The 24,127-nt window shown below is 35.4% G+C and overlaps 4 protein-coding genes across 5 annotated transcripts; 2 read left to right on the forward strand and 2 right to left on the reverse strand.

Moving 5' to 3' along the window:
* Window positions 1-3,613: 3,613 nt before the first annotated feature.
* Window positions 3,614-7,193, reverse strand: LOC140827244 (protein WEAK CHLOROPLAST MOVEMENT UNDER BLUE LIGHT 1-like). 2 transcript variants are annotated; one of them, XM_073189879.1, is made up of 3 exons: window positions 7,066-7,189; window positions 5,719-6,192; window positions 3,614-5,611 (listed from the first exon to the last, which is right to left on the reverse strand). In XM_073189879.1, the coding sequence occupies exons 2-3, from the start codon at window positions 6,178-6,180 to the stop codon at window positions 3,743-3,745; spliced, it is 2,331 nt and encodes a 776-aa protein (XP_073045980.1). In that variant the 5' UTR covers window positions 6,181-6,192; window positions 7,066-7,189; the 3' UTR covers window positions 3,614-3,742. The 2 variants fall into 2 exon arrangements, with proteins under 2 accessions (XP_073045980.1, XP_073045979.1); XM_073189878.1 differs by having other exon boundaries at window positions 3,615-5,611; window positions 6,831-7,193.
* Window positions 7,194-11,942: 4,749 nt separating this feature from the next.
* LOC140827034 (uncharacterized) lies at window positions 11,943-12,713 on the forward strand. Its single transcript, XM_073189615.1, has one exon. It carries the CDS (start codon window positions 11,943-11,945, stop codon window positions 12,711-12,713), a length of 771 nt encoding a protein of 256 aa, XP_073045716.1.
* A 163-nt stretch (window positions 12,714-12,876) lies between these two features.
* Window positions 12,877-13,233, forward strand: LOC140827035 (uncharacterized). Its single transcript, XM_073189616.1, has one exon. The coding sequence runs from the start codon at window positions 12,877-12,879 to the stop codon at window positions 13,231-13,233; it is 357 nt and encodes a 118-aa protein (XP_073045717.1).
* Window positions 13,234-17,385: 4,152 nt separating this feature from the next.
* LOC140827036 (secreted RxLR effector protein 161-like) lies at window positions 17,386-17,904 on the reverse strand. The gene has a single exon (XM_073189617.1). It carries the CDS (start codon window positions 17,902-17,904, stop codon window positions 17,386-17,388), a length of 519 nt encoding a protein of 172 aa, XP_073045718.1.
* Between the last annotated feature and the right edge of the window lie 6,223 nt (window positions 17,905-24,127).

The following is a 24,127-nucleotide window of genomic DNA, read 5'->3' on the forward strand; positions in this document are numbered from 1 at the left end:
GAGCAATTCAAACACCACGGTTCGATCGCTCTACCAAGCAGGGATAATTGTTGCACCCAACATATATTGTGGAACGACATACAAAATTAATTATTGTATTTTAAAAATCTTGAGAAGGACACGAATAATGAAATTAAGATATGTATATCAAAGTATTTGTCTTATTCAATATCTCATCTAATAATACAACTGTTTAGATTTCATGAGCATTTTATAATAGACAAAATTAATTTGATGAAATATTGTATAATTCAATTTGAATTTCACTATTCGGCTAAGTGAATTTATTTGACGAGTAGTTTTCTATGTTACCATCATATATCTCATGAATTAGTGTTTTAGCCACTTTAACTAAAGTAATAGACAAAAACAACCTCTTAGCCACCTCGAAATCTATCGAGATAAGATTGGAAGAAATAAAGTGCAACCGGCTCAATGTCCCAATTTACTAAAAATACACAAAATTGATCTATTGTGTTCACAAAGCTTTAGAATAATTGTTCTCATATCATTAAAAATAGAATGAGAATTATACACATTTTTTTTCATGTATTTTTTTCTGAATGAAAAATTTTTTCTTTTTGTTTATTCTTTGAAAATGTTGATATTTTATATGTCATCAATATGTTGCAAATCATGAAGTAGCAACACAATCACTATATAACCTTTAAAGGTTTACAAATACAATTTTCCAATTTCTTCTTCATTGTGCTGCGTTGAAATTTAAATATGAATCATTCTTGATCTTAATATCTTGCTTTAAATACGCCTTCAAATATATATGTATATGTTTCATGTCACTTAGTTAGGCCTAATTTTAAATATCTAAAAAAATATGTTTGAATTACATAGTAATACGCAACATTATTTTTTTTTAACATGTTTTTTCATCCATTATGTTTGTCATAACTTTTTTGTTCAAAATTTGATTCAATTATTAACTACATCTATGAAGAACTAGGAATGTAAATGAGCCGAGCCGAACCGAACAGTATCAGGCTCGGGCTCGGCTCGTGAAACTATTTGCTCGGGCTCGGCTCGAGCCTTTGGTTTGAAGCTCGGGCTCGGCTCGTTCGGAAGTTATGAAGCTCGGGCTCGGCTCGAGCTCGGCTCGTTAATGGCTCGTTTATCTTGTTTAATGAGCCTGGCTCGGGTTCGGCTCGTTAAACAAGCTCGTTAAGCAAGCTCGTTTCTGCTCAGAAGACCTCGCGCATATGCGCGCTCTGTTGCGCGCATATGCGCGAGGAGACCAGTAGCTACGATGCGAGAACAGAGGCACTCGTGCATATGCGCTGAAGTGTGCGCGCATATGTGCGAAAAAACCGTCGCTATTAGCGAGGGATTGTTTGAAAAACCGTCGCTGATTAAATCAGCGACGGTTTGTTAGCGACAAACCGTCGCTAAATGTTCAGTATAGTTTAGTTTCCTTTGTTAATCTGCGCGGTTCATCTTATTACTTCAGCATGAACTTATTTTTCTTATTTTTTTACTTCATCAACATTGATATGGCGAAGTAAAATATAATAAAAAAATATAGTGAAGCCCGTGTTTTTAAACATCCGAAGTAAAATATATTATTTTACTTCGCTTGTGTTATTACTGAAGTTATTGGTAATGTATTACTTCGTAATTTATTATTGCCGAAGTAAAGCCTGCCGAAGTAAAATCCGATTTTTCTACTAGTGTTATAACATTGTAATTTCTGTAAGATACACTTTAGAATTTTGAATAAATGATTATTATATATATAAATATAATGAATTACGTGGGCCTATATAATTTTGGACCATATCATATTATAATATGATACTATATAATATATCACGTACGTGGCCTTGTATTTTTGGACCTCACAATGCTAAGGTTTCTTCTATGCAGCGACATTAGATATCTAGTCGGTTGCCTTTGATGTCTGATATTCAGTTTATTATATTAAAATATTTTAATTTTTTTTATATATTTACTTTAAAGTATAATTAATTTCAAACCATAATATTTTTAAATAATAAGATTATATACGTATAATCATATGTAGAATTAATTAGGAGTGAGAGTGCATACGCTAGATTCATTGCCGTAGCAGCAATAACAGATTGAAACTTTTGAACTTTTGTCTCTACATACGCTAGAAGTGAGAGTGCATACGCTTGAATTAATTTATATCATTGCATTAACAGATATTTATATCATTGCATTAACAATCCAACAAATATGAGTTTCTTAAGTAGACTAAATTCATTGCCGTAGCAGCAATATTCAAACACACTCAGGCTGAAACTTTTGAAATTTTGTCTCTAATTGTTTTGCCCACTGTATTTGGAGATGAAACCAAACCAGAATCAGAGCTAGGGTTCGCGACCTATACGATCTCCAAACTCTCGATTCACGCCTCAATCAAAGTCGACCCAGACGGTACAAGGATTTTCAGCCCTCGGCGTCGGCGGAAGAACGGAGAGTCGTCGGAAATCGTACGCGGTTTAGAGGTGGACGGGAATGGGGTCTCGCTACCTATACACGCTCAAATCTACCGATTTCTGCTTCGATAATGGTCGACCGGACCTGGGCTACGACCGGAGACCCTCAGCGACGGCGGGCGGAGGTCGGGAGGTGCGGATTCGGGGGGAATAGGTGAGGTTACGGGAATAGCCGAATAGGGTTTGGGATTTGGAATAGATGAGAATGAGGATACGGGAATATGCCATTATTGCCATAACATTCACATTTTTAATATAATTTTTAATTTTTAATTTATTATTATTTATCATATATAATTATCTCAAATTCGAGCTCACGATCTACCTAAACGAGCCGAGCTCGAGCCCGAGCTCGTGAACCACTTAAACGAGCCGAGCTCACGAGCCAGCTAAACGAGCCGAGCTCAATTTTGAGCTCACGAACCTATTATCGAACATGTTCACGAGCTAACGAGCCGAACATCATTAATTTCAAGCTCGGCTCCACAAAATTGTCGAGCCCAAAATAAGGCTCGGGCTTGGCTCGATAAGCTTAACGAACGAGCCCGAACGAGCTTTATAACGAGCCGAGAATCGAAAAGCTCGCGAACAGTTCGGTTCATTTACATCCTTATGAAGAACCAATAAATTAATTAAAGAATGACTTAAAAAACCCCATGAACATGACAAAATATAAAACAAATGAAAAGATAAAAAAGAAAACTCACATATGAAAGTCAAGTAAACTATTAATTAACATATTAAAATAACATACTTAAAAATCAAATAAACATGACAAAATATAAAATAAATAAAAAAGTAAAAAAGTAAGCTCACAATTGAAACTTATATATTTATAATTATATATATATATATATATAAAAGATTTATTTTTTAGTTAAAAGATCAGTTAGAAATGAATTTTATACTTTGTATAAAATTAAATTGCACTCTTTGTATGTAAAACCGATGCTGGAATATAATTTTGACTTGTTTGATGTAGAATACATGGACGAAAAGAGTTTTGATTCGGAGACGATATAAACATCTTAGTTAATTAACTGACCGATAAAAAAGATTGAATAGGTATATCAGAAAATTGACAGTACGTAAAAACGGAAAAGAATCAATTGTATTCAAGAATCGCATGAAGTACACATAAAATTAAAAAATTGAACTCCCAACCCAATTATTCTGTCTTTTAGAGCAAAATTTGCCATTTAGGATTACAGAAAACCATCCCCACCATGTACAATCAACACCACGTTTCTTACTGTATAAACTGATGTTTACGATGACTTTGATGAATGTGACTTCTTTCTGGCCAAGAACATGAAGACTCGAGGGAAGAATGATTTCTTCTTTTTCTTGGTGGCTCTTATTTCTGGAGATGGATTCGTCTCCGTGTTACTCGTAAATGAACTTTGACTTGTCCTCCAGTGTGTAGAAGAATCGGGTGAGCTTATAGCATTCTTGGATTCTTTTTTCTCCTCAAAGCTTGCTCTCGAAGTTTTATCCAAACTCCCTGCTGCTGAAATGGATTCTCCAGCTTTCCGCCTTTGCTCGTGCTCAGACCTCCAAGTTCTTAGCTCTTGTTCGACTCCCAATTTTCCTTCAGTTGCATTCTCGGCCCTCTGCAGAGAAGCTTTTAGAGCATTCTTTCTTTCGGACAATTCAATATTTACTTCTTCTAGCCTTTTCAAACTCCTTGCCTCCGATTCTTTTGCTACCTCAACTTGAGAAAGAGCAGCTGCTATCCGTAGGTTTGCCTGCTCCTCTGCTTCATGGGCTTTCTTGCTAAGCTCATAGTATTCTTCCAAGGAAAGTGTTACTCCCGTTGGTGAATCCTCACCATCGTTCTTCCCATTAGCAGATTCGCTCTCCTCCAATGCATTTATAGCCGCCAGTGCCAATTTCTCGGAGGCCTTCGCAGCTTCAATTTCCTTTTGAGTAGCACGTAATCTACTTTCCAAGGTACTTGCTACCGCCTTTGCTTGTTCCGATTCTTCCTTGGCCTTTCGAAGCTCTTCCCGAGCTGTTTCTGCAAGTTCCTTTGCTCGTTCCGCCTCTTGAGCCACCTCTTGTACTTGCTTTGGAAGGTCCAACAGCTTCTCTCTTTCCTCTTTCTCTTTCTTTTGAGCAAGAGCTATTTCTGACTTTGTCCTTTTCAGCTCAGCTTCCAGAGATGCAACTGCAATTGACGCCATTTCTTCCCTTTGTTTAAGGGCGGCTGCTTCCAATTTTTCTTTTTCCAGTTCCAAATTCAATGATGAAGCAGCCACCTTCAAGATCTTGACTTCATCAGTCGCTTTCTGGATGTTGACCTTCACTTCTTCAAGCTCATTCTTTGCTCTATCAATGGCCAGCTCAATATCAGCACGGGTTTTTTTCAGTTCCTCGAGCCCATTTTCTGAAGTTCCTCCTTCACCAGTTTCAATCTTTACTAGTGATTCCATATAAGTAGCCAATTCGTTTTTCAAATCTTGCAGCAATGTTGTCGCAGAATCCAACTTTAATTTGAGATCCTTCACGGATAATATTTTCTGATTCAGTTTCTCAAGCTCCCCCTCAGCCTGTTCCAATTCCTTCTCCCAGATAAGAGTATCCTGTTCTTTTGCCATAACTGCTCCGGCTCTATGTTCCTCTGCTTCCAGATGTGCCCCTTGAGCAGATTCCAATGATTCCTTGGCTGTAATAAGTTCGATCGTCAGGTCCTCAACTGATTTTTCGATTTCTTTAGACAGAGAGACAGCTTCTTCTGCTTTTTTGACAGCGGCATCTTTCTCGGCAACCAACAACGTGTAGTCTTTTCTTAGTTGTTCCAATTGATCTTTAACAGTCTTAAGCTCTGAAACAGCAGCCGCATGCCTTGCTTTGGCGACCTCGACCTGCGCCTTGGCAGCAAAGCTGGCTCCATCAGCAATCCCTTGTTCCAATTCTTCGACTCTGAGCTTTGCAAGTTCGGCATCCTGTTTTGCCTGTTGTTCATCGGTTTGAGCTCGTTCAAGATTAAGCTTTAATTCTTCTATTAGCCTTTTAGTGTCGTCTAGCTCTTTCAGAACTTGAGTTTTTGCCTCTTCAGCGGCTTCAGATTGTTTCTTGCACAATGGTATCTCATCCCGGACTTTCTCCAATTCTTGATTGATGACTTTACGTCTCTGAATGGACAACCAGGATTATTTAGAGCTAAACAAATCTCATGTCACAAGAAACGTAAAAATACACATAAGATGAAAGGTACCAGACAATAAAAACAAGATTATACCTCCACTGTCTGCACACGGTGAGCTTTCCAGTCAACAATCCCTCCGAACTTTGAAACAGCAGCTTTCACGGATTCAAAAGGGGCTGCTGTGTCGATTTGACCTCTTTCAAACTCCGAACTACGGAGAGGTTTAGACTGTGGCGCATATTTTGAACTCCCACTAGAAATTGAGGGTACTTTCAGATGGGACCGCCCAATGCTACCATTTCTCCCTCGAGGGGATGAAACGGGAGCAATATAACCATCCTCAGGAGATGGCCTAGCAACTATTTTCGGTCTGATCTTGGTGTCATTATTGTTGGGGCTTTCAGGTGCTTCTGTAGACTCGTTGGATTCTACATTCCCCCCGTGGATCGTTGGAGCAACACCAACTGATCGACCCTCATCATTTGGAGATGAAAATACAGGAGGAGGCGAAGAATATGGAGGTGCATTAGCTTGAAAGTCTTTAGCACCCTCCATTCTAACCAAATGCTGAGAGGAGAGTCAAACAAGAACTCGTCAACTGAAAAGAGAACCAAACTCACGCAAAAACAAGAATTCAACCAGACCAAAAAATTAGTATCAATTCAATACTTACAAAAACTACGAATTGAATTTATTATAAAGGTTAATCACACCATGAAATGGAGAAAGAATGACAATATCAAATCCCTTTGAAAACACGAAAAGATGAAACAAGTCAAATTATGTATGTCATCCCAATGAAAACTCCCTCCTAAACCGAAACTGAATATCCCGACAAAGTTATTCAATTATTTTCTATATCATATGAAAATAACAATCAATAAAAAGAAAACAACAATAGTCTAATTCAACGGTTCGTTTATATCCTCTCAATGAAATCTTGGTCTCAAACTGCATGCAAGAATCTTCCATGGCAAGCAGATAATTACTGATAACATCTGAAATCCATTTAACAAGCAGCAACCAACCAAAGATGCTCCCAAAGAAGTTGCAAATCCAATCCCAAATCCAATGCATCTCAAGAATTTAATCAATATTATATTAATAATAATAAACAAAAAGGTACAACTAAAATAATTCCGGACCCAATTAAACCGAAAAATTCCCAACCAAGAAAATGCACCATAAAAAGAGAGAAAACGTACCAAGAGTCACCAGAAACACCAAGAAAAGCCTAAAGTCCAATGGGGAGCTGCGAAGGCCCTCCCAATATTTGCCCACAAAAAGTAAGAGAAAAAATATACAACTTTTGTCTTCCAATAACTTTTTTTCAACACCCCACAAAATCTGGGAAATTCTTGCTCAGCCCAAAAATAGTAAATCACAGGTAAAAATGTTTAAATCATAAAAAAGGAATATACGGAGAAGAAATTAATATACACTGCTCTGTTCCACAGATGCAGATACAAGATTGCATTGTCTGTAGACGCCCGTTGTGTGACAATGAGGTGAGCGTAAAAACACGTGTATGGAGCCTACTTTTGCGGATTGTTGCCTGTTTTCTTGGCCTTCTGTAGTTCTATTTGTTTGCAAAAAATATATATATATATCGTTTCATTATTTATTTATTTTATGAAGATTTATTTGTGGTGTCACACGAGAAGAAATCTTGAATGAATAACACACACAAGAAAATCATAAAAAAATGTACAACGATTCAAAAGCTTTTTTTCCCCTTTCATCGCTTTATTTAGGCAGTATCAGGCATGGTCACCTCAATTCTTGATGTGTTTTACCCAAGTTTGCAGTGCAGCTATTACCTTTTCTATTATTTTTTCTCTAGAAATGAAACATGCAATTACATTTGTATAGGTATTATTTTACACTTTAATTTTTGTTAATGTATAACAAATAATTAAATCTAAACTAAAATAAAACTATCATCGATTCCTTCACAATTAATTGACATAACTAACAACACATTTTTTCCAATTTTTAAGATATTAATCAAAATTAATATGTTCAAGTACCAACGTTAAAGAAAAAAAAATGGGAAATCAAAATTAATCTGTACAGGTACAAACATTACAGAAATAAAAAAAAATGGGAAACAACTTCTACCAATGTTAAGCATTGAAAAATGAAAAGTAATCTATAAAAAATGAACTAAATGGGCTTTGCATGTAAGTGTAAAATGACAAGTTAGATGTGGAAATAATATATTTAGCAATTTGAAAACTTCGAAAGTTTAATCTTGTTAGAATTAAATATACATATTATAATTTGCAAAATGCTTATCGATTCTATTTAAAAAATTGATTTAGCTTACAAGATCGAATGATATGAGTACTATCGTATTTTTTTTACAGCCATATTTGTATTTATTATAGTAATTTTATTTTCGTTCATATTTGTAGCTACATGATTATTATTTCATGTGGTAATTGTGCTTAAAGAAATAAGAATGACGGAAGTGGAAGAAGCTTGTAAAGGTGGAATAGAAAGGAAAAAGATAGAGTTGGGATAAAAGTGGAGGAAGCGTAGATAGCTGCCTAAAATCGGACATCAAACATATGCTCATATAAAATCTAATCAAACGACAACTCTATAAGAAGGTTGTTAGAGATTTGAAGACAGAGTATCCAGGGACGGAGCTACCCCAAAGGCTGGGGTGGGCTTCAGCCCTGGATCAAAAAAATTTATTAGTAATTATAATATATATGTAATTGTAGCCTACATTAAAATTTTATCCAGTCCATATATTTACTAACTTAGCCCACTAAAATTATTTTCAACCCATTTAATCATAAGGCAAATTACTCTATCAACAATTGTACTTTTGTAAGCAAGGGCCTTAAGTTGAAAAAAGCTGTGAGGGTGGGGATTTGAAAGAAATTTCTGGTAAGAGATTTGAAAAAGCTTGTGCGGGAGAGAGCCTCGATTGAGTTCCACGAGGTGAAATTATTGTTTTTTGCTACTTAATTAGTTTATTCCATTTATTATGTAGAAAGATTTAAACTATGACTTAGTTGATTTTGTAGTTATTTTTCAGCTTATGTAGTGATGAGTCATAGAACATTAGATTTTTGGTATGTATATAGCTTGATATTAACTTCCGTATGATGTATATTTTTAGTGGATTTTATGTTTTCCGCCCCAACACGAGTTTCGAGCAAAAAATTTCACTCGGGCACTATGACGAGGAAAATCTTCCGCCCTAGCATGCTTGCCTCGCGGCTTCGGTGCATTTTTCTTAAAGATTTTATTTGTCTTGTTTTAACGCTTCATGTTTTTACGGCAACAACTGAACGATCATTCTCAATTATGAAATTTCTTAACACCTCACTCTGGAATAAGATGAAAGAAGAGTTTATTGGCACATTATATGATTATCTACGTGGAAAAAAAGTTTAGTGCAAGGATAGATATTGATTCAATAATCGATGAATTTTATTCGATGAAAAACCGCAGAGCAATAGCTTATATCTAGTTAATGTCACTATTGTTTATCTAGTCATTCAGTCCTAGGTCAAAAAAATTTATGTCTACGTCCCTGAGAGTATCGATATTGAATGCATGATATCGACTATATAGTCTTTACACTTAGTAACACTATTGATGTTGATGGATTTATGACCTGAACTTCATTTTTTCAAGATTCTGAAATATTAACTGTAATTTTTGTAACGCCCAGATTCGAGGACTGTCCTCACTGTATCAAGACAACTCTTTCCAGCGTGCTTATGTCCTCACACACACGCACCCCAGGAAAATTCACAGGAGGTCACCCATCCCAAAATTGCCCCAAGTTAAGCACGTTTAACTTTGGAGTTCTTATGTGATGAGCTACCGAAAAGAATACGCACCTTCTTGATATGAGTAGTATATATCAAATCTTATAAGCCCTCTTCAACTGCACAGTCCAATACCTTAACAGATTCCGAACCCCTCTCCTTCCGGTGTAAGATCGGTTCATCTATGTTTCTTCCGTCTAGAAGCCTGCCAGGAGCCGTCACCGGTGATCACCTCCCGCCCTCTTCGGTCCTGGGCCTCACAATTTGATTCATTAAACAATAGATAAGAACACTAAAGCCAAAGATTAATAAAAGAAATTTGAAAATTTACTAATAAGGAAAAGATAGCAACGACTATAAGGGCATCCACAATGGTGGATATTTGGGTAGCCATGTCATCAAAATATTTTGGCTATCCAAATATCCACCATTGTGGATGCTGTATATTTGTGCTATTCAAATACCCGGTTACAAATTTGTAACCGGATATTACATTTTTTTTAATTTAATCAAGCCAGCGTGAGAGACACGCGTGTGCATTGCACGCGCATGCGAGAGAAACCTGCAGCGTGAATCACGCTGCAGGTTTCTCCTTCACTTTTTTTTTGTTTTTTTAATAGTTTTTAATTATATTTAATTATGATATAAATAATTAAGTATATATAGGATATGAATTGTGCACAACTTTCACTATTTTCCAAACCTTTGAATATTTTGAACGTTGGGTTTTGAACGTTACCCAACGTTCAAATTTTATTCTATAAATACATAAATTTGTAAGAAATTAAAATCCATAGTTTTAACATCTTATAAAAATATTTCTCACAAAAAAAAATTACATACAAAAATTTTTTGGAATGGTTAATAATTCCAATAATTGTTTTAGGGATTTTTTGAACTCTCCAAATATCGATGAAAGTTTAAGTAGAGAAAATTCTCGAGTTTGTCCGAGTGTCCAACATCCTCCATTTCCATTTCTTACTCAACATCCACAGAATTTGCAACATTTTCCATATCCACCACTTATTTTTTGAACGCCCCTCTCGCTCCGTGGAATACATGTCCCCCAGAATATTGGCAGAGTAGCCAGTATTTGGTGCAAGCTCCATCTCATGGAATTAATCCTCTTCAATCACCGGGGCTTCAATCAACTGAATCGAGAAGGGCTAGTGTTGATGCAAGTGACAGTGATAAAGGGCTAGAAGCACCTTATGAATTCCGAAATTCACAATTTCCTCCTTTCTCGTCCCAAATAGGACTTGAAAATATTACTATCAATCAGGCAAGCGAGACAGGTCAAGATTCAGATGGAGATCATGGCAAGCGGACAGCGTGGAAAGTAGCAGATGATAAGCTCCTTGCAGCAGCATACACAATGATGAGCGAAGACCAAACCATGGGTAATGCCCAAAAGAGTGAGTCTTTTTGGAAACGGGTTGTAGAATATTACAATACCAATCGAGACAAGAAATCTAAAAAAAGGACTGCAGAGAAAGCCAAAGCACACTGGGCTGCGGTGAAAAGGATCGTGAATAGATATAATGGAATTTACAATAAATGGTACACAGATCGGCCAAGTGGATGGAGTGACGAGGATTTGATGATGCGGGCTCATGAAGAATACAAGAATATCTTCAAATCTACTTTTCAATATGAACACGTGTGGAGGATAGTTAAAGATAGTCTATGTATGCGCCTCAATCCTCAGGACACCGGTTTGCAAAGAAGGCAAGGACATCTGAATCTTCAGGTGCACATACTGACTCGTCTAATGCTACACCAAGTGTTGATACAGAGTAAAATGAAGCCCGATCTCGCCCTATGGGACATAAGGCCGCAAAAAAGAAAGGCAAAGAAAGAGTGACCCATGTTGATCAAATTACCGAGGCTATGCAACAGTCAGTAACACAGATGGAGGAATATAATAACAACAAGAAAGTGGATCAACTCATTCAAGCTCATAAACTACTCATAATGGACACTCGAGGTATGACAGATGAACAACTTCACAACCATCTAGCTGATTTGTGACCAGCTCAAAAAAAGATTGAATATGTAATGTGGTTTGAAATTTCTATTTGATGTCATGTATTTTATTATGTGTGTGGTTGTAATTTATTTTTTTAAATCATGTATTTTAGTGTGTTTTTATTATGTGTGTGGTTTGCAATTTGTGTTTTTAAATCATTTATTTTAGTGTGTTCTTATTATGTTTGTGGTTTGCAATTTATGTTTTTAAAAATATTGAACATGTAATGTGATTTGAAATTTCTATTTTTAAATAATGTATTAATTTGTGAATGATCTATAGTATATATTATACATATACATACATACGTACACACATATATATATGTGTGGATAAAAGTATGAACTAGCCGTTACAAAACAGCCGTTACCAACTAGCTGTTACGAAATAGACCTTACGAAAATGTAAATAAGTAGGAAATGAATCATTCATTATTCTTCACAATACATCCCGTCTGCATTCTCTCTTATACTCAACTATTCATTTGTTCCAAAATGTCTCAAAATCCTACTCAAAATAACAGAGAAAACATTCCAGAAGATACAACATCGGATCCTGGTGAAGAATTATTCATGATGATGGTGCATAATCAACATAGAGCGGCTGAATTCATTCAAACTTCTTATGGAAATGCACAAAGAAGACGATCAATTAACAGAGAACGTGTAGGTGGGCACATTCAACTTGTTAATGATTATTTCTCTACTGAGCCGGTTTACACCGATGACATGTTCCGACGACGATTACGAATGAGAAAGGAGCTGTTTTTGCGCATAGTCATTGATTTGCAAAATCATCCAGGTGGATATTTTAAATGGAGAGAAGATGCTGCGAGAAGAAAAGGCTTATCCCCACTTCAGAAATGCACGGCGGCTATCCGCCAACTAGCTTATGGAGGGCTAGCCGACCAATTGGACGAGTATCTAAGGATGGGTGAAACAACTGCACTTGAATGCTTGTCCAACTTTTTTCAATATGTTATGCAAATATATGGGTGTGTGTACTTAAGAAAACCCAACGCAACCGACATCGCTCGTTTGCTTGAAATGCATGAGCTAAGACATGGTTTTCCTGGCATGTTAGGAAGCCTTGATTGCATGCATTGGGCTTGGAAAAATTGTCTAGTCGCATGGAGAGCCCAGTACACTCGAGGCGATCATTGTTACCCAACAGTTGTGCTCGAGGCAGTTGCATCAGCCGACTTGTGGATATGGCACGCCTTTTTTGGAGTGGCTGGGTCTCGTAATGAACATCAATGTCCTTAACGAGTCGCCTCTTTTTAATGACTTCTTGAAAGGAAATGCACCGGATGTTAATTTTCTTGTGAATGGTACACAATATACTAAAGGATACTACTTAACAGATGGTCTATACCCGGAATGGGCCAGTTTCGTGAAGAGTTTTTCATGCCCACAGGATCCCTAAAGAATGAAATTCAAAGAAAAACAAGAGGCTGCAAGAAAAGATGTTGAATGGGCATTTGGGGTTCTTCAAGCTCGTTGGGCAATTATAAGAGGCCCAGGGAGACATTGGTTTATGGATAAATGCAAAGAAATCATCTATACATGCATTATCTTACACAACATGATTGTTGAGGATGAAGGTCATGCAATATCAATGTGGGATTTTGAAGAACGAGATAATTTCATAGCCAATCAGGGTTCAACCATAGAATTTGACGAATACCTTCGAAGAAATACAGAGTTACGTGATAGTCATATGCATCATCAGCTTCGTCACGATTTGGTTGAACACATTTGGGAGACATGTCGTCGTGATGAGTGAACGAATGGTGTATTTGACTATATGTGTGGTTTGTAATTTATGTTTTCATGTCTTATTTTTAGTATCTTCGTAAATTACTAATTTTCAATTATTATTATTATAGATGTTTTATGGTTTGTAATTTTTTATTATTAATGTTATAAATATTGTTTTGTGTTAAATTAGTTTTATATATTCGTTATAAACTTTTTAATTTTTTAATTTTTATTTTTTTACAAATTTGTCATTTAAAAATAAGCATTATAAACTTTTTAGTTTTATATTTGAATAAAAATATAATACCAAATAGTAGATGAAATTAATTAAAGTAATGGAATGATTTTATTTAAATGAAAATAAAATATTAATTAAAGTAACAGTGGGACCCATAAATATTTGGTTGGTGTGATATTTGATTGTGAAATATGAGATATTTGAGTAATGAAATATTTGATTGATGATGTGGAGTTCGAGACCCACAAATATTTGATGGAAATACCCTTGTTATTGTGGATGGCCTAAGGTTTTCATACTTAAGAACCCACTTGATTGATTCATTAACTTGGTAACTTCATTTTTTCAAGGTCTGAAAATATTAACTTTAATTCAATTCGTATAACAACCGATAAGAATACCATAACAAGAGACTAATTAAAGAAATTAAAGGATATGAACATAATTTGCTTGAACCTCATGGTAAGAAAGAAAGTAAAGTTGAGTATGATATAACTGGAAGAAACTTACAGAGAGGTGGCAGATATACTATAAGAAAAAAAAAATAAAATACATAGAACTAAGAAGTGAAAAGCAACTTTTATATATATAGATTTGATATAGTATAATCTAAAGCTCTTAATAGGTTTATACACATTTTTTACAACTAAACATTTTGTATACTACGAGATAACTATTTTATTATTCATTTAATATACATTTTGGTTTTGATGCATATATCTAGTTCTACATATATATATATAGTTCTACTTCAATACCAGTTACATATTGTAGCAAAAGAGAAAGATTTGATGCATATCTAGTTCTACATATATCTAGTTCTACTTCAATACTAGTTGCATATTGTAGCAAAAGAGAACGATTTGATATGCATCAAAACCAAAATGTACATTAAATGAATAATAAAATAGTTATCTCGTAGTATACAAAATGTTTAGTTGTAAAACATGTGTATAAACCTATTAAGATCTTTAGATTATACTATATCAAATCAATATATATATAAAAGTTACTTTTCACTTCTTAGTTCTATGTATTTGCTTTTTTTTTTCCTTATAGTATATCTGCTTATACCTGTTGCATATTGTAGCAAAAGAGAGAGATTTGATATAATCTTAAGTATTGTTCGTAAGATGACGACCTATACTGGGTTGAAGTAAAATTTTTTTATTAGTTCTTTAAATTCTTTTTGAAATAAACAGTTGTAGTGACATTGCTCGCAGTCTATAAAAGTACAATAAAGATGGTTTTCCATTGGATTTGATTAACAAACAGAACTTTTGGTTAGCAAAAGAGAGTACTGAAATATTATAACACGGGAGGACGTTAACCTTCAAGCAACTAATAATATAAGTATATATAAGATATAAAAACGGAGGAGACTAAGTGAATTTTCAGATATTATGTAAGATAGGTTGAGTCATAGATAATTTATGACAAATGTTATGACTTGTTTGTCCACTTCAACACAAGTATGCTAGTTACGGGTAAACTATTGACAGATCATGATATTTGGTTGATTTGTTCTATATGTAAAGTCTTAGAAAAGTTAGTTATCACTTTTTCATGCTATGTATCAATGGAATTAACATTGTTATAAACAACAGAGCCATCTTAAATCATATTCAACTTGTGAGGCAATTTTCAACCAAGAAGGTGTTGAAGACATGAATGCTGATGTCATATAATACTCACTTGGTATGCAGATAAGAATATTGATGTGTCATAGTTATGTATACAAAATATGCAATAGAAGTTGATTTTTTACCTAAAAAGTGAATTTAGCAAACAATTTATTTGATGGTTTCTTCCACCTGTTATGGTTGAAAATTTTAGTGTTGAATAATGATAGATGTGCAGTTATAATCTATAAAAGATGAAGTAAATGTGCTTACACGTGCATGCGACCTACCGAAGTAACTAAAGGCGGAGAACCGGGCTTGCTCACAAAGCTAGCTTACTAAGGAATTTGTCGTTGATTGCACGAGTTAGCCAGCAAACCCCCTGGCTCATCTCTCTCTCTCTATAAAAAAAGCCCTTCTAGTTAGACTTTCGGATTGGAAATAGGGATTTTAAGCAAAAGAGTCCATACTTTTCTCTACTTGTGGACACCTCGAATCCTTCATAGTACTGATGAAAATGGAAGACGCTTGTGGAGGTGGAAATAGCAAGGAAAAATGTTGAGTTAGGATAAAAGTGAAAGAAACTTAGATGCTTTAAATTTTACATGAAACATATGCTCATGTTAAAACCTAATCAGATGACAACTATATAAGTAGGCTATTACAAATTTGAAAACAAAATATCAATATTGAATGCATGACCATGACTATAAGGTTTTCATATTTAACCTTATTGATGTTGATGGATTTAGGAACTTCATAATGTCAATTTTTCAAGATTTCAAAATATTAACTGTAATTCAATCTATTGAACACTAAAGCCAAATATTAATAATAATAATATGATGGTAGGTATAAAATAAGTTTATTATAAAAATTAGAAAATAAAATAATAAAACTCAAATTTGTGGGTCCACAGCCCGTTTATTTCTTCTGGTCACCTTACCCCTTTCCATCTCATCTCATCTCATCTGTGACCCTATTCAACTTCTGTTTTTTTAATACAATTTTTTGAGATTATGCCTTTAGAACATACTCAAAACTGGGAGTCAACTACTGTTTTTCAAGATACTTTAAAATATATAACAAAGAAGATTACAGTAGTAAAGTAGAATGATGGAAAGATAGAAAGGTATTGAACAAGATGTATGTCGATTATTTTTTGTTTTTTTACCTAGGGATAAGTGGGTTTTGTTGGGGAAAACTCATAAACTGCAGAATCCATCATGCTAAATCATTAAGAATTTGATTGGAAAACTTAAGCGGAAGCGTACCTGAATCCATATTTATGAATTCTTTAGAATGTGCCTTGATCTTCCAGATCTACGTGCTCTTTCCTTGAGAGAATCTTTTAGTTTTCTCTTTTAAACTATTTTCTTGATGGGCGAGAGAAAGAACACAATAATGCGAGATCTGGGGACCATGACCCATATATATAGATAATGTTTATCATTATCTTCTGATATTTCTGTTTTAGCTCATCATAATAACAGAAATTACACTTATGCCTCTATACATTAATGGCCCACAACCTATCAAATAAATAAAAGCCCAATAACCCGAAACTTTAGTTGATCACTTTATTTTGGGCTTAACTTAATAAGGTACCCACAATACATAATTATTCACATATAAGCCCATATAAATAAAATTGATCCAACAATCTCCCACTTGGGCTATATGTGCGACCTTATAATTATGTTTGTGAATAACCTTATGAGCTCAAAATTGTTGTCATTCCAAAATATATCTAAACCAATCCGGTCCATCAATCACATCAACATTGGATCAAAGCATTCTTCGCTACACTCAAGGTAGTTGGACCCATCAATGGTCATATATGCCAACACAACTGAATGATATGGATCATGAAGTGTATGTGTAGCATGGAAAATTCATGCAATGTGACCGTGACATGCCTATTTCCAACTAGTCCTCCCTTAACCTTATTGAGATCAAACTTTAAACCATAATCTGAGCGAATTAACTTGAAATTTATTTCTGGAGAAAATAAATTTACATAACTGTAACTGAAAATTTCTACAACGAAAAAGCATTTAAAATAACAAACTCCAACTAAAATTTAATTTCCTCAATTGACATAACACACATACTAGCAGTGTGCTCGTGAAACTGTCTGGGTGGTAGTCCCTTAATAAGCGGATCCACAACCATGGAGTTTGTACCGATATGCTCAATAGACATCTTTCAACTCTGAATTCTTTCTTTAACAACCAGAAACTTGATGTCAATGTGTTTTGACTTCGTCGAGCTCCTGTTGTTATTGGTACATAACTGCTGATTTATTGTCACAATGTTATCTTAGTGGCCTTTCAATGCCATCGACAATGTGCAGTTCCGTGACACAATTTCGCAACAATATTCCATGATTGGATGCCTCATAACATGCTACAAACTCAGCTGTCATGGTGGAAGAGGCTATAAGTGACTGTTTAGCACTCTCCAAGGAAATGAAACCTCCAGCAAGGAGATAGATGTCGCCCAACGTAGATTTCATACTGTCTTGGAATCCAGCAAAATCAGAGTAAGTATACCCAATTATCTCAAGCTGATCCAACCTTCGATATATGAGCATGTAATATTTTGTTCTCTGTAGGTTCTGTAAAACCTTTTTGACTGCTTTCCAATGTTCCAATCCTGGATTACTTAAATATCGTCCCAACATTCCTGTCACGTACGCAATATCTGGATGTGTACAAACCTTAACATACATCAGACTCCCCAATGCAGATGCATAGGGAATCTTCTGCATTTCATTTTCCTCAAAATCATTCTTTGTGCATTGTTTGAGACTAAATTTGTCTCCCTTAGTCATAGGGGTATCCGTTGGTTTGAGACTAAATATCGCTTGAGAACTTTTTCGATATAGCCTTTATGACATAATCCAAGAATACCTCGAGAACAATCCCGACATATCTGAATACCCAGTACAAAAGATGCATCACCAAGATCTTTCAATTCAAAATTATTAGCTAGAAATCTCTCGGTGTCATGCAACAACTATATATCGTTACTAGCGTGCAGAATGTCGTCAACATATAAAACAAGAAAAATATGCTTACTCCCACTGAACTTATGGTACACACAATCATCGACCAAATTCATTTCAAAACCAAACGAGATGATCACTTGATGAAATTTGAAATACCATTGTCGAGATGCCTGCTTGAGCCCATAGGTGGATTTCTTTAATTTGCAAATCATATTATTTATGTCTTTGGGCACAAAATTTTTTGGCTGCACAATATAAATCGTTTCATCAATGTCACCATTTAGAAACATAGCCTATACATCCATCTGATGAAGCTCAAGATCGAAATGCGCCACAAAAGCCATTATAATCGTTAAAAAGTCTTTCGAAAAAACCGGAGAGAAAGTCTCTTTATAATCAATGTCTTCTTTCTGTGTAAAGCCTTTAGCGACAAGACGAGCCTTATATCTTTCCACATTGCCTTTCGAATCCCTCTTGGTTTTAAATATCCATTTACAACCAATGAGCTTCTTACCTATAGGCAATGGGACAAGATCTCATACGTCATTTTCCTTCATGGAATTTATCTTTTCTTTCATGGCATCATTCCACTTTCGAGAGTTAGAACTTTTCATGGCTTGACGGAAGTTAATAGGATGATCATCCTCCATAAATCAAATGTCTGCCTCATGTTCTTGAAGAAATAAAATGTAATAATCTGGCACTGCATTTCTCCGCTCTCTAGTGGATATCCTTAATGGCATAGGTTCTGGAGGTGCTTCAGTTCGTTCATCTGGAATGGGAGGATCTCTAACATTGTCTTCCTGTATTGTGTCTTGGTCAAAGTGAGGAATCTGATCCTGATCAATGTCCAAGACACATGTGGGAATATTTACATATTCCTCTTCAAAGACAATATCCCTGACTTTTTCTCCCCCCTTGCCCTCCCCGCCCCCCCAAACTCAACATCCTCAAAGAACCGAGCATTTCTTGACTCAAAAATCGACTACTCATGGGATCATAAAACTTGTACCCCCTGGATCTTTAAGAGTATCCAATAAAATAACAACTAACCATTCTTGAGTCCAGTTTCTTTTCATTAGGCGTGTAAGGCCTTGCCTCAGCTGGACATCCCCAAACATGCAGATGCTTAAGACTGGGCATTTTACTCGTCCAAAGTTCATAAGAGATTTTAGTCGCTGCTTTAGTTGGAACCCTATTAAGGATATATGTTGCGGTTTTTAGTGCTTCTCCCCAAAGTGATTCTGGTAAGGTAGAATGACTAATCATACTTCTCACCACGTCCTTAAGCGTTATGTTTTGTCTTTCAACAGCACCATTCATAGTGGGCGAACCCGGAATAATGTATTGTGGGATGATACCTCATTCCTCTAGGAATTTAGCAAAAGGTACTGGACGTCATTCACCTGAACCATCATATCTACCATAGCGCGTATTCACCACCACGGTCAGATCTAGCGCTTTTAATATTCAAGAGAAGTTGCTTTTCAACTTCAGCTTCATAGTTTTTGAAGACATCCAATGACCGTGCCTTTTCATGAATGAGATAAATGAAGCCATATCTTGAAAAATCATCTGTGAACGTTATAAAATACTGTTGACCATTCCAAGAAGCCGAAGGGAATGATCCACAAATATCAGTATGCATAAGCTTTAGGATGCCTGAACACCTGTTGGCTTCAAACTCCTTCTGTTGGTTTGTTTTCCCTTTATATAATTAACACAATTATTAAAATCTGTGTAATCTAAAGGTTCGAGAATTTCGTCTGACATAAGTCTCCTTATTCTCTTTTCAGAGATATTACTCAATCTTTTGTGCCATAACGCAGTTGAATTCTTACTGGTTAATTTTCTTTTAGTATCCCTAGTTGTTTGCAGTGATTCATTAAATGAAGCAATAATATCCAAAGAATAAAGATTATCGTATCCTGATAAAGAACCAGAACCAACCGATTTTGAATCGAGAAACAAACTGAATATTCTATTTCCAAAAGAACGAGAATAACCAAATTTGTCCAATGCAGAAATGAAAATCAAATTCCGTCTAAAAAATATTTCATAAAGATCCAAAAATATTTCTATCTTTAACAATAATCTAAATTTTCCTATTGCCTCAACTTCAACTTTGTTGCAGTCACCAACATAGATGAATGTAGAGCCCAAAATCAGTACATGTAAAACTCATGTATTTATTTAATTAAATAAATTTAAAATGATTTTTAGCGATGCATTATGAATTTGAATTATTTATGTTTATGTGATGAACGTTAAAAATGTTTTCTTGAGTTTCATGTTTCAAGCGATTATTTTATGCGGGATTGAGGAAAAGTGACCGACGACGATATTTGGGAATTTTAAAATGTGGTATTTTATTCTAAGTTAGGATTGGGGTATTTTAGATGATTTATTTAGTTTTTAGCATTTTAAAATCCTAATTTAATTATTAGATGATTTTTAAGATTTTAAACTTTTAAAGTTTATTAATTGTATAGTTTATTTTAAATCAAGAGATTCTATTAAAGTTGGTATGGGGTTAGCATTTTAATTAGCATTTTTTGTTATCATTTTAATTAGCATTTTGTTTAGCATTTTAATTGTTTAATTAAGAAAAAAATTTCCCCCTAATTAATTAAAACACACACACATACCCAATTTTACACACACACTTACACGTCCACTTTGGAGAGAAGAGGTAGGGTTCTTGAGTTTTCATTTCAGCAGCCTCCATATCACCATTCCCCTATATTTTTTTTGAGATTTATGCTGGTTTTGTTGGAATAAATCGTGTCACGTTCGTCTTGCATCAACCTTCGCACCTCCCAGCTTCGGTATCATGGTTTCAGAATTTTTAAAGATTAAAGGCATGTATAATATATTGTTTCTGCATTGATCTTGTTATATTATGTGTTGTGATGTTTATTATGCGTGAAAATACATGTATATTGTGAAAAGTTTGAGCAAAAACATTTGAAATGATTTTTAGATAAAAAAACTTTTGGATCTCAAAACGTGTATGCTGTAATTTCTATTTCTGTTAAAAATTGGTTAATTTTTTGGAAACGTTTTCAACATATAAAACGTATTAATTTTTGATACATTCGATTTGAAAGTAAATTCGTAATTATTGGACAAGAAACGAGTGAGTTATGATCGTTTTCGTGGGACTGCTCAAACTGTAATTTTATGAAAATGAGTTCTTGACATGTTCTTGAAATTTATTTGTTGCGGGCTTCGTTGGGGACCGTTGGGTGATCGCTATTGCATTTTGGTACATTGAGTATGAGGTTGAGATAGTTTTTGGTGCTTCGTTCTGTGTCGATAGGCACTTGGTTGCATTAGAAGTCGTATGAATCGTGTTGGTGTCAAAATGTTGTGTTCATGAGTTGCGTTGCATTGCATGTCTTGCTTTGTTGTTTCGGGGTGTTGGTTTGAGTTGAATAATTGCCATCGTGTCCTAGAATGAGTCTTGAGGTGTCGGTTCGAGTCGATAGGGCGTGGCTCAGAGTTTGCATCAAATTTGAGCTTTTGGGGTCGAATGGATGCAGAACTAGCGCGCCGCAGCACCCGAAACTCGCATGTCGGAGCGTTGCCAGTCTCGAGTGATTTAGAATGTCATAACAAATTTTTCATTTCAGGTGGTGAGCGCGACTATTACGTCTAAGCTATGGAAAAAATTAAGTGCATGTAATCATGTTAGTATGTGCAGTAGTGGTCCCAAACGAGATCCAACGAATCCCTCGACGCCATGTAAGTATGTTCGACGTGCAAAAGAAAAATATTTTATGTTTTTGAGGTATGCCAAATGTCTTGTGACCAATTATGAGCGGGTTTGGAAGTCAGTGAACGTGGCCGAGGACCTCTCCATCTCGGTAAAGCATGACCAGGTTTAGATCAGGATTGGAACGCGGTAAAGCATGACAATGGGCCAATCCACCCGGTAAAGAATGACCCGGGATCTCATGTATGTGGTAATGGACTTTCCCCGCCAGCCCAGTACTGTGGTTTTGTAAGTCCAAAAATTAAGTCGACGTAACCCAACTGCATGCAAATCTATGAAATATGAAAAATAAGTAATCAGTTGATTTAATTGCTTAATTGATTATGTGACATGCATGATTATATGTTAAATAGGATTTAATTGTCATTATGCATAAAACTGTATTTTTAAAGGATTATTCAAGTTGCGATCGAAGAACGGAGACCGATGGCTGAAAAACTAAAAATATTTTTTTAAAAAAATGTTTTTAATTATTTAAAATATGGTTGATGGTTTTTCATATTTTTGACAATAAGGAGTTTTGAGGTGATTTTATACACCGGGACGTAAATTTTATCAGTTTTGTTTTTTCAACAAAAATACGAACTTTTTAGCAACCCGGCTAATAAATTCACAAACTTACTTTAACAAAACTATTTTAATAGTTTAGTTAAATCCTAATCAAGCACTAATGGGCATAAACTTATGCTTAATAGGCCTGAGCCTTATTTATGGAATTAATTAGTATTTAAATAAGTTGATCACCCCAAACCCTACACAACAACACAAGCTATTTTCAGAAAATTCTCTTCCAAAATCCTTCACACGACACACACATCTACATTATTTTGAAGAGGAAAAATCGAGAAAAGCTCAAGGAATTCAAGCCAAGGTTCTTGCCCCGTTCTTCGCAAATCGTCAACGAGTAATCATGCTTTTAAAACGCAAAGGCACGCATAATCCTTCCATTCAAACATCATCACATCATATTAAGATTTTATGCATGTTTTGTACGAAGAACAAGTAGCATATGATTTATTTTCAAATTGCATGTACATGTGTTCCAAACTTGATTTTAGAGTCCCTGAATATAGCCACAAACGCTGCACACAACCAAGAGACACGAGCTGTTGCACACAAGTTGTTGTCATGTAATCAAGGGTTTGGTTTTTGTTCTTAAGGGCTCGGCTTGGGCTTGTCTCGGGTCAAGGCTTAGCCATGGTCTGTGAAGTGTCAAGGAAAGAGCCCTAGCCATGCTAGGACTCGAGTTAAGGGGCTTGGGAGGAGTCCTTGCCAACAAGGACTCCTACCCGAGAGTTGCTAGGGAAGTAGCACAGAGTTCAGTGCTTGCGCAGGGGTTGTGGGCTCAACCAATGGGGCTTAGGCTGGGCTAGGTCGACTCTTTGGGTTCCTAGGTGAGTGCACAATGTGTTGGTTCAGGGGCTAGATCGGTTGGCTAAATCCTAAAGAAGCAAGAAGAGTCCTACACCTAAGTGAAGTTCTCGGCCATGCAAGGGTCAGGGGTTGGGGCTTCGGATTTTGGTTTTGGGATGGTTCCTAAGGGTTCCAAGGGTCCAGTAGGGTGTCTAAGGGTTTTTGTCAGAGTTTGGTTCATTATGGCTCGAGGGTGGCTCGGGGGATTCGAGACATGGCTCGGTGCCAACTAATATGGGTCAATTTAGGGTTTTTAATTGAAACACGGCTCACGGGGTCGAGTCGTGGTTCATGAGGGCTAAAATAATATAAAAAGTCCAAATTTTGAGTTTAGGAATTTTATATTAAAGTTTGGAATTTTCGGGATTAAAACGCCTTTAAAACGACTAATAACGAATTAATTAAAAAGTCTAGTATTTAAGCTAAATAAAATTATTGAAATTTTAATTTAGGCTTAAATAGTTATTTGGGTCATGTTAGAATCAACGAAATTAAGAAAAAGTCAAAAATATGGAATTTTATGTCTAGGGGTAAAACGGTCATTTTACACCTAAAAAAATAGTAAACGTCATGGGAGTGTCTTAAATGCTGTTTTATATGCTAATATGATTATTTTCGATGGTTATGAATGTTTATGACATTTTATACATTAAATTACGATTTTTAAATGTCTATGTTTTTTTTTATGATTTAAAAATGGGCATTTAAATGACATGTTGCATGCTTGGTTTCAAAATAAAATGATATTATTATGCATCTTTTTATTGCGTGATGGAAATACGACATGTTGAAAGGCTTGAAGAGATTGTGACTAAATACGTGATATGTTGAAAATATCGTGAGAGTTATGGTCCC

The sequence above is a fragment of the Primulina eburnea genome, chromosome 3 (assembly GCF_022965805.1).
Source record: "Primulina eburnea isolate SZY01 chromosome 3, ASM2296580v1, whole genome shotgun sequence".
Classification (NCBI taxonomy): domain Eukaryota; kingdom Viridiplantae; phylum Streptophyta; class Magnoliopsida; order Lamiales; family Gesneriaceae; genus Primulina; species Primulina eburnea.

Excerpts from the sequence above, each read along its gene's own strand:
- LOC140827244 (XM_073189879.1), bottom strand. The coding sequence starts at position 6,180 with ATGGAGGGTGCTAAAGACTTTCAAGCTAATGCACCTCCATATTCTTCG. Across the intron at positions 5,612-5,718 it reads ACCGTGTGCAGACAGTGGAG|AGACGTAAAGTCATCAATCA; the intron begins GTATAATCTTGT and ends TTGTCCATTCAG.
- LOC140827034 (XM_073189615.1), top strand. The coding sequence starts at position 11,943 with ATGTCTCAAAATCCTACTCAAAATAACAGAGAAAACATTCCAGAAGAT.
- LOC140827036 (XM_073189617.1), bottom strand. The coding sequence starts at position 17,904 with ATGACTAAGGGAGACAAATTTAGTCTCAAACAATGCACAAAGAATGAT.
- LOC140827035 (XM_073189616.1), top strand. The coding sequence starts at position 12,877 with ATGAAATTCAAAGAAAAACAAGAGGCTGCAAGAAAAGATGTTGAATGG.